The sequence below is a fragment of the Branchiostoma belcheri genome, unplaced genomic scaffold (assembly GCF_001625305.1).
Source record: "Branchiostoma belcheri isolate BF01 breed outbred unplaced genomic scaffold, Haploidv18h27 scaffold491, whole genome shotgun sequence".
Lineage (NCBI taxonomy): Eukaryota > Metazoa > Chordata > Leptocardii > Amphioxiformes > Branchiostomatidae > Branchiostoma > Branchiostoma belcheri.
The window spans coordinates 1-11,108 of NW_017804122.1; the positions used below are offsets into that span (position 1 = coordinate 1).

Genomic DNA, 11,108 nt, shown 5'->3' on the forward strand with positions numbered 1-11,108 from the left:
GAGCCAAGAGGCTGGACTACACCCTGTACTGTGTTAGTACATGTTACATGTACCAGCTGGGTTGATAGTGTGTGTGCGTTGTTACAGTTACGACCAGGTGGTGGGGAGCGAAGAGACTAGACTATGCGCTGTACTGTGTTAGTACCAGCTGGGCTGATGGTGTGTGTGTGTGTGTGTTAGTACCAGCTGGGCTGATAGTGTGTGTGCTGTTGCAGTAACCACTCGGTGGTGGGGAGCGAAGAGGCTTGACTACGCGCTGTACTGTGTTAGTATACCAGCTGGGCTGATGGTGTGTGACTGTGTGTTGTTGTTTTCCTCCTGTAGTGACCACCAGATGGTGGGGAGCCAAGAGGCTGGACTACACCCTGTACTGTGTTAGTACATGTTACATGTACCAGCTGGGTTGATAGTGTGTGTGCGTTGTTACAGTTACGACTCGCTGGTGGGGAGCAAAGAGGCTAGACTACGCGCTGTACTGCCCCGAGGCCCTCACAGCCTTCCCCTCCATGACTCTGCCATACCTGTTCCACGCCAGCTACTGGGAGTCCACTGATGTCATCGCCTTCATACTCAGACAGGTGCGTAGATCACCTGCATTGCCTCACCTGCACACACCTGCCATATCAGACAGGTGCGTAGAACACCTGCATTGCCTCACCTGCACACACCTGCCATATCAGACAGGTGCGTAAAACACCTGCATTGCCTCACCTGCACACACCTGCCATATCAGACAGGTGCGTAGAACACCTGCATTGTCTCCTGCACACACCTGCCATATCAGACAGGTGCGTAGAACACCTGCATTGTCTCACCTGCACACACCTGCCATATCAGACAGGTGCGTAGAACACCTGCATTGCCTCACCTGCACACACCTGTCAGGTGATCAATACTTGTCTCTGAAGTTAGAAACATGTTACCAATGGAAAATCTCACGTACAATGACTGTCTTTGTACAGGAGCGACTTGGTGTGGAGTGATAATTAAAAGTTTTCTGTCCTGGGTGTTTTTTTTGCTCGACTGTTCAGGTTCTGTTTTATCAACTGTCCATGTTGCTGTCCATGTATTGTTGTTTACTTGTTCATATTGTGTTGTTTGTTCAGGTTGTGCGAGTGGAGAATGTGAGCATTCGCATCGGAGACGGGGAGGAAGTCGCTCTCTTCAGCCCGACCCAACCTCGCGAGCGCTGGCTCAAGCGACGCACGGCCGTCAAAATTAAGGTAAGCTGGCTCAAGCGATGCACGGCTGTCAAAATTAAGGTGAGCTGGCTCAAGCGACGCACGGCCGTCAAAATTAAGGTGAGCTGGCTCAAGCGACGCACGGCCGTCAAAATTAAGGTGAGCTGGCTCAAGCGACGTACTGCCGTCAAAATTAAGGTGAGCTGGCTCAAGCGACGCACGGCCGTCAAAATTAAGGTAAGCTGGCTCAAGTGACGCACCGCCGTCAAAATTAAGGTAAGCTGGCTCAAGTGACGCACCGCCGTCAAAATTAAGGTGAGCTGGCTCAAGCGACGCACGGCCGTCAAAATTAAGGTAAGGGGCTCAAGACACAAAATTAAAGTAAGACATTATATGTTGGTTATAGGTTGGTAATATGTCTTAATGTTAAACTCTAATCACAGACCCAGTACATCATTTTTACCACCAGTTTGTCTCCATTATCTCCTGACATCTCTTTCTACTGCTGCAGAACATGACGGCCAATCACAGAGCAGCTGACAGCGTGACGCTGCAGAACACCGGCCAATCGCTGACGGCGAGGTTTATGTACGGCCCACTCGACATGGTGGCTCTCACGGGGGAGAAGGTAACTTTGAATTTCATTCACTCACTCATTCACTCATTCTCTCATTCACTCCCTCACTCACACAATACGGGCCGCTCGACATGGTGGCTCTCACGGGGGAGAAGGTAACATTCATTCACTTCTCTCTCATGCACTCTCTCTCTCTCACTCACTCACTCACTCACTCACTCACTCACTCACTCACTCACTCATCTACTCACTCACTCATCCACTCACACACTCTCTCACTCTCTCATTCACTCACTCTCATTCACACACACACACACATAAACACATACAATCACCGCTGGACATGGTGGTTCTCACAGGTGAGAAGGTGAGGCAACATTCGTCCCATTCTCACTCACTCGTTTACTCACTCACACACTCACTCACTCACCACTCACTCACTTTCATGGTTACCTGAGCAGGTGGATGTGTACATCATGCTGAAGCTGCCTGCTGGGGAGTGGGTTCACTTTGACACCATCGTGACTAACAACCACAGGTGTGCTGTGGTTTACCTGTGCCCACAGGTGTGCTGATTGTTACCTGTGTTTACCTGTGCAGGTGGATGTGTACATCATGCTGAAGCCACCTGCGGGAGAGTGGGTTCACTTTGACACAATCGTGACTAACAACCACGGCCGGATCCACTACTCCGTACCGAAGGACCGAATGCTCGGCTGCGGGATCTACCCCGTCAAAATGATCGTCAGGTAACAATGCCGCTTCTTGGGTCACATTAAGAGATAAAATACTGGAAGATCAACATAAAAACAGAGCCTTTCCTGGTACACAGTTTCAGGGAATGAATTTGTTTTGTTTGTTTCGCATATTAACCGGTACCGGTAAACCCCCTTTAGGCAAAACACACCTGTTTTGTACATGTATGTACCAGCTGCATAGGGCTGTACCGTAGGGTTTGAACCACTCACACTGGGAAGGTCCCCTACTCTTTTCCTCCCAGCCCGCTGTTTCATCAGTTTTTCTTCACCATTTTGCTCAGTGTTTACTTTGGAGCAGTGTTCTAGCCGACATCCACCTTTCCATCATTTGATGGAATTGTGCTGCTAATGATGGAATTTCTGTCATCTTTGACACCTGTATTTCCAGGGGAGACCACACGTCCGCAGACAGCTTCCTGATGGTGATCCTGCCGTGGACGGAGTGTGTGTGCGTGTGTGCGTTGTGTGTGTGTGTGTGTGTGTGTGTGCGTTGTGTGTGTGTGCGTGTGTGCGTTGTGTGTGTGTGCGTGTGTGCGTTGTGTGTGTGTGTGTATGTGTGCGCACATCTTTTGACGCTTGTGTTTTGCAGGGGAGACCACACGTCTGCTGACAGCTTCCTGACGGTGATCCTGCCGCGGACGGAGTGCGTCGTGTTCAGCATCGACGGGTCCTTCACAGCCTCCGTCTCCATCATGGGCCGTGACCCCCAAGGTCCGGGCGGGGGCCGTCGACGTCGTCAGGTTAGTGCTGCCCCCTAGCTGCTGCTGATAGTGCTGCAGCTACGTGTGAGTGTGTGTGTACGTGTGTGTGTATGTGTGTGTGCATGTGTGCGCGCACGCCGCGTGTGTGTGTATGTGGGTACGTGTTTGTGTTGACGCATGTGTACGTTATGTGGGTACGTGTTTGTGTTGACGCATGTGTACGTGTGTGTGTGTGTGTGTGTGTGACACTTTTGGCTTAAATGGTTTTGACACAGGCACTGGCAGGAGTTAGGCTACCTGATCGTGTACGTGACCGGGCGCCCGGACATGCAGAAGCACCAGGTGGTCTCATGGCTGGCACAGCACAACTTTCCGCACGGCGTCGTGTCCTTCTGCGATGGGCTATCCCATGACCCTCTCCGGCAGAAAGCCAACTACCTCAGGAATCTCGTGCAAGAGGTAAGATGGCTTGACCTCTAGCTAAGACGACTTGACCTCTAGCTAAGACGACTTGACCTCAGTTTTAGTTTCTCTTGGGCGTTATGCAGGTGGTTAAAGACCTCCATTATATTGTCCATCCATCTCTTCCAATCAATAAACAGGTGGAGATTGTGGTCCATGCAGCCTACGATTCAGTAAACAAACAAACAATAAACAATAACAACCGTGCCCCCCTGCAGGTGGAGATCGTGGTCCATGCAGCCTACGGTTCAGTAAACAAACAAACAATAACAACCGTGCCCCCTGCAGGTGGAGATCGTGGTCCATGCAGCCTACGGTTCAGTGAAGGACATTCCGGTCTACACGTCTCTGGGCCTGGACAGTTCTCGCCTCTTCATCGTGGGGAGACCCAACAAGAAGAACCAACATCAGGCTCAGGTAGGTTTATAACCGAAGGCTATGCTGTACACCTGAGTTTGTTTGTTTGTTTGTTTGTTTGTTTGTTCACAGTTTATAACCGAAGGCTATGCCGTGCACCTGAGTTTGTTTGTTTGTTTGTTTGTTCCCAGTTTACAACTGAAGGCTATGCCGTCCACCTGAGTTTGTTTGTTTGTTTGTTTGTTCCCAGTTTATAACCAAAGGCTATGCCGTCCACCTGAGTTTGTTTGTTTGTCCCCAGTTTATAACCGAAGGCTATGCGGTGCACCTGAGTTTGTTTGTTTGTTTGTTTGTTCCCAGTTTACAACTGAAGGCTATGCCGTCCACCTGAGTTTGTTTGTTTGTCCCCAGTTTATAACCGAAGCACCTGAGTTTGTTTGTTTGTTTGTTTGTTTGTTCACAGTTTATAACCGAAGGCTATGCGGTGCACCTGAGTTTGTTTGTTTGTTTGTTTGTTTGTACATAGTTTATTACCGAAGGCTATGCCGTGCACCTGAGTTTGTTTGTTTGTTCGTTTGTTTGTTCCCAGTTTATAACCGAAGGCTATGCGGTGCACCTGAGTTTGTTTGTTTGTTTGTTTGTTTGTACACAGTTTATTACCGAAGGCTATGCCGTGCACCTGAGTTTGTTTGTTTGTTCCCAGTTTATAACCGAAGGCTATGCCGTGCACCTGAGTTTGTTTGTTTGTTTGTTCCCAGTTTACAACTGAAGGCTATGCCGTGCACCTGAGTTTGTTTGTTTGTTTGTTTGTACACAGTTTATTACCGAAGGCTATGCGGTGCACCTGAGTTTGTTTGTTTGTTTGTTTGTACACAGTTTATAACCGAAGGCTATGCGGTCCACCTGTCCCACGTGCTGCACCAGCCGGCCAGCCAACCAGCCAAAGCCGGCGCCTGCATGGTTCTGCACAAAGGCTGCTTCGGGCTGCCCGGACAGGCCAAGGGGCTGATCCGACCAATGGCAGGCCGGCAGGCAGCCACACAGGCGGCACCCTCTAGCCACTGATGTTGGAACTGCAGCAACCATGCAGCCAGCCAAGCTCTGCACAGGCGGCGCCCTCTAGTCAGTGATGTTGGAACTGCAGTCAGCCAGGAGATATTGTGTGTGACTGTGTGCTTGTGCAATATGTTCATGTGTGTGTTTGTACATGTGCATGTAAGTGTGTGAGAGTTATGTATATGTGTGTGTGTGTGTATGTGTGTGTGTGTTTACAGGAAAATTCATGGCCAATGTCAGGCTGCCATGTTTTGTTGACAAGTTTTGTTGGAGATAGAACCCCGGCCTGATGATGATGATGAGATGGTGCCATGAGGCCATAGTGAGGTCATACATTCCTTATGGGAGTGTCAGTTGAGTGCCAAAAACATGATGCAAACTTTCCTTAAAAAGTGTTTGCAGAATGAGTCAGGCCAGGTACACACAGGGTCATGGCAGAAAATTGCAGCTTTGCCCACCCAGGTCCTATTTCTCACTTTCTTTTTATGTCCCGTTTTGTTTGAGCCATATATTTATTTATTTCATTACTTATTATGTATCACCATCGTTCATTTGTCAATATTTGTGGACATATCACATTTCACTTAACAAAACATATCATGATTCAATTCTATATTTTTGTGGGGACAACATCAAGAATCATACTGTCTTGCCTTTCCATACGTACGATTGTTGCAGAATGACATATGTTTACTGGCAAAACTTATACATGCCATTCTAAATGGACAGTTCCAATGTTGCCTATTGATATCATTTCCTTTTCTTGTTTTTCTTTGCCATGTTTCTAGACATGGTGCGCCATCCTGGGAAAACGTTGTTAACCATTATCTATAGCATGTAACAAACAGATCCAAATCAATATGCATTAAGGCTTGTCAGGGCCGTCTTAAGTCACGTATATGTTTGGCATCACCTGTAGATATTTCTTGATGATAAATCTGGACTTGGTTCAGAACAGGAGACGCTGCACTACTGATTTAAAAAGCAGCATGCTTCACCGCAAATCAGGATAACAAAGGAAGAAAATATTAATGTGAACAAAGAGGTATCAACTATGCTGTAATTTGTCAGTTTCGGTGTTGTATTGGCGCAAAATGTAGCCAAAATTGTCTGGCCATTAGGTAACATTCCCGGGTGTGGCGATATTTTGAAATTGTAACACCCGAACTAAAATGAAGTGTCTAAATTGTATGCTGCATTTGTGTAGGAAGATGAAAAATATATGCATAATATAGATATGTATATATATTAGAACAGAAACATTTATGTAAAATATATACATAACATTATATATATATATGATATTATATATGTGTGTCTGTGTGTGTGTAAAAGTATCTATTAGTAAGTGCTAAGTAATTGTACCCACTTCATGTTAGTTGCTGATCTTAAGTTGTTTGAGATTTGGGGAGGGTCAGAATCCTTGCCAACCCAGCTTGTTTAATTTTGTTAATTTTACCAGGCAATGATGTATTTTATCCTGTGCAATTGCCCATGAGATACGGAAACACCACTGGAAAGTCACCATAAAAACAGAGCCTGAGGAAAAGTCTGTACTTTTGTGCACAAAGTTTCAGGGAAAGAGTTTAGCCAGGTGCAACTTTTCCCCAGCTTCTGTTTTTCTACAAAATAATAGATAAAATTCAATGTGGCAATCAAAAAGGTTTTTAATTTAGCATAATTATGTCAATGTAACGATGATGTTCTTTATTTTTCATGTGTATCACATTTTGTCCCAGGGATCTTTGTTGCACACGTGCTCAGTTTTTGTTGTGAAGCTGTTATTATATATATTTTTTTAAAAGTTGAAGACTGCACCACAACCACCCGCACAGTATTAGTTTGGCTCTTATTGCACAAATAAACCAGAATGTTGCCAAACATTTGCTTCTGTGTTCAAGACCGTCTCATTTTCTTTGATAGGTCATGGCAACCTGTCTGTAGTCATGGCAACCCATCAGTAGTCATGGCAACCTGTCTGTAGTCATGGCAACCCATCAGTAGTCATGGAAACCTGTCTGTAGTCATGGCAACCTGTCTGTAGTCATGGCAACCCATTAGTAGTCATGGCAACCCGTCTGTAGTCATGAAAACCTGTCTGCAGTCATGGCAACCTGTCAGTAGTCATGGCAATCCGTCAGTAGTCATGGCAACCTGTCTGTAGTCATGGCAACCTGTCTGTATTCGGGCTTGATTTCCGTATTATGAAGAGCGTCTTTTTTTATTTAATCCTGTAACAATTTTCACATCAAAACAAGGCGAACCACCTGCAGGTTTTTGACTGAATTTAAGAACTGTAGAGACAGATGTTTGTTTACTTGAGACTTTAAAAGTTTAAGGTTGCACCCATTTGAGCAGCATTCACAGGGAAGCTTGTTCCATAGTGATGTCTTTCTAAGCTTTCAGCGTGGAACTTCCTCCTAAGAAATGGAGTACGGAAGAGGAAAGGGTGATTAACTTCCGTGTATAGGAATGGCAAAACGGGCCAAGAAAGTTCGAAGTAAATAATGAGAAACGGTGCAGCAGCGGTCACGCCATGAATCCCCTCAGTTATCATATATAATACGCAAAAAACAGTTACTCAAGCAACTGGACATGAGTTTGGACACGGTCAGACGTTTCAGGTAGCATCCACTATATATACTACCTTTTGTCGTTAGCAACACTGGAGAGCTCCCAGAATTATAAATTTTCTACATTTACAGTAGAAACACATAAACAGCTTTATAAACACGAACTATTGATTGATACGCAAATGAAGTGAAGGCAAATTTTTCATGGACCAAGGAAAACCTAGGAAAACAATTTAAGCAAAGTGATCACAAGTTTGATGCAAATGAGCCTGGCAGCACCTGTTGTTTAGGGCTGGGAGCGGGAGGGACACAAGTGCCGGAGAGTTCTACCCGGAGACTTTGTCATTTTTTTCTACCCCTCTTTTGAGACTCTCGTCCTGGATTACCACACCGCTGCTGTATGGAGACCTGGACTACATCACCTCTGCTGTATACCAGGTAAGTTTGTTCTACTGCATGCTGATCTCAGGGTTGGGGACTTTTAATTACGTACTACAAAAGGTGTGCATATAGGATGGACCCGTCACATGCATGCTGCTGGTGACGCCTGAAAACCGATCACATACTGGTAGTTTACGCCTTGTGTCTGTTTGTGTCATGTTAAGTGTTGCCATGATTTTTGTGCACACTGTGTTTTTAATGGATCCAGGAGAGTAGACTGGGTTTTGTATGTCGAATGTAACAGGTTTCAAATAAACATGAAGCTCCGCCCACCCCGCCAGAACATACACATGTAAATATCTGACGACATGGCATGCAGTCAACCTCGTATTGCTTGTGAACTGGTTACTATAGACCGGATAGTCAGGTCTACGCTATGCCAAGTGTTGGAGGTGATTCTAAATGCGCGTGAAGATGCCTGGACTTGTTTTGAAAACGTTTTCGCTGGCTTTAGAAGTGATGTTTATGTTTGCCGAAGGAAATCATATTGTTTTTGCTCTGTTTCCTCTTCTCCTCAAAATAAGGTCAATGACATGAACCAGACGTCTGTCACCATGGTAACTTAGTAATGCTGGGTTACATCATGTTGCAATTTTACAGCAGGAGAGATTTAGACTCCTGCCACCATATATAATAGTACATGGATTTGTTTGAGCAGACCATATGCGAAGGTAAACATTATGCATTTGCTTTGCAAATGTTACCTTTCTAGTTACATATTTTGAAGTTTGCATTGAAGCCTCTGATGGAGATCCTCTGTCCTTTCAAATGCTGTAAAGTTTGTGATAACTTCATAGTGCAATATAAACCTAGGCGCATGGGGGAGCCTTATGATCGTTTGGATTCTTGTCACACGGTCTTCCTAAAACAAGACAAGAGAGGATAACCTTCGCTCTGAAAGAACAAGTGTAGAAGTGTGTTCGCTACATCCTCTAAAACAAGACAACCGACTCCTGATGTAAGAACCAGAACATAGGATGTTTTGCTTACCCTGCTCTGTGTGGTACTTATTTTCTTGTCTTTTTATTAGCGCTCGCATTGAGTTTGGATTTCAGTGAATTCATCCAGTTGGTCCTTTAATATGTAGTCACTAGTACAGGTTTGACTAGACTATATCAATGGCCAGGTGGTCCTTATGTAGAGGTGGTCACTAGTACAGGTTTGACTGTATATCAATGGCCAGGTGGTCCTTATGTAGAGGTGGTCACTAGTACAGGTTTGACTGTATATCAATGGCCAGATTGTCCATCAGTTTTGACTGAAAGCCAAACCACACTAGAATAGTAGTTTGTGAGGAAACTCTGTCAGAACAGCCGGAACATAAATTTGTTGGTCCTGAATGCTGTATATGACTGATGTGAGTAAACCGCGGCCATTACGTACCAGCTTCCCTGATATCTGAAGTAATGCCGGCGCGTGTTTGTTATAGTGTTTGTTATAGTTTGCTATAGGGTTTGGTATAGTGTTTGTTATAGTTTGCTATAGGGTTTGTTATAGTGTTTGTTATAGTTTGCTATAGGGTTTGTTATATGTTATAGTGTTGGTCCTGGATGTTGTATATGATGGATGTGTGTAAAGCTGCCGGCTAAACCGCGGCCATTACGGACCAGCTTCCCTGAGATACGGAGTGAAGCCTGCGCGTGTTACGGTGCTTAATGAGGTGTGTTTGCCCCGAGTTTGGCTGTGAGCGGCCGAGTTTGGCTGTGAGCGGCCGTTGATTGGCTGTGAGCGGCCGAGTTTGGCTGTAAGATTGATTCACGCCGTTTTGATGACGCTATCGGCGCTTTTCCCGGCTCAGACCTGCGCAGGGGAGTTGTTAAACACACATTCGGTAAAGAACTTCTCTCCACGTTCCGCACGGGGGAGGATCCGCATCATAAAAGTTTGGGGAAATCTCCCGACTTGATACAGAAAAAACATCAGCGGGAAGTAAGCACCCCATTCCCGGCCCAAATCGGCCATCCTACTTATCATAAATTAGGTTTGAGTAGTCTAAGTGTTGGAGTTTTCCTGCCGGAATGGTCTGCGCGGCGAGAGTTTGTGAGTTATGTGGGATTATTCCCTGCCTGATATTAGCCTGTATGGGCGCACAATGACCCGCCCGCAGAAAGGCTATTGTACAGTTATTAAACAGTAAATCGCGGCGGGATATTGAAAGGGCTGTTATTGAATGTGCAGGGTTGTGTGTAATACGGGAGCGGCGATCCCGAGTCCGTCATTGTTTAACGCACAACATCACGCCCGCCTCGCCCACAGCGCGCTGAAATACGGCCGCCTCGGCGCAGAAGTGAAGTGAGAAACACTTGTCTTGTCGGCTGTAAATGAAGATTGCTGCGAACTGGGACCTTTTCCGCGCAATATCGGCGCTTACGGGTCAAGCCGGCCCGTAAAGTCGCCATGACGGGGCAAGCCGCGCGCGAAGCCGGTACGGAAGGGCCGCTTTGGGCACATCAGCGGCTGGCCGGGAGCGCACGGCCGAAACTTCACATGGTCTATCCTTAGCTAATAAACTACTGATCTTACTCAAACACATTTTATAATGGTGACCAAAACTTCACATGCTCTGTCCAATAAACTACTGCTTTTACTCAAACACATGTTATAATGGTGACCAGATTTTAAGATAGACTTTTCCTGTGGCGGAATTTGTACCGTCTGCCGCGCGGCAGTGTACACATCAGCACCGGGCCGGAACCGCACGGGCTGACCGGGATCATACATGAAACCATGAAACTTTACTGACACAACAAAAGTACTGCGACTTTCGTAAGGTCCTTAATTACATGTAAACATACACACAGAAACGTGGGTACAACAAAATTTGGGCGTAACGACCGTGCCGAGAGGATAGCTTTTTAACACTGTGGCGGATTTGTAACGTCTGCTACGCGGCTAACCCGGGTAGGTAGATAGACTTTACAGTGCGGAATTCGTAACGTCTGCCGCGTCCCCCGGGTGTGCGGAGCTGACAAACGCCGATCACCGCCGCCCCACAAGAAAGC

General features: G+C 46.2%; 1 protein-coding gene across 1 annotated transcript; it reads left to right on the forward strand.

Annotated features, from left to right (window-relative positions):
* Positions 1 to 410: 410 nt before the first annotated feature.
* On the forward strand, positions 411 to 6,964 carry LOC109479579 (membrane-associated phosphatidylinositol transfer protein 2-like; the record flags this gene model as incomplete). Its single annotated transcript, XM_019781566.1, is given in 9 exon segments — positions 411 to 578; positions 1,107 to 1,223; positions 1,693 to 1,809; positions 2,359 to 2,507; positions 3,106 to 3,220; positions 3,222 to 3,256; positions 3,493 to 3,676; positions 3,968 to 4,096; positions 4,913 to 6,964. Coding segments are annotated over 9 exon segments (1,203 nt in total), but the record flags the coding sequence as incomplete, so codon positions are not given.
* Between the last annotated feature and the right edge of the window lie 4,144 nt (positions 6,965 to 11,108).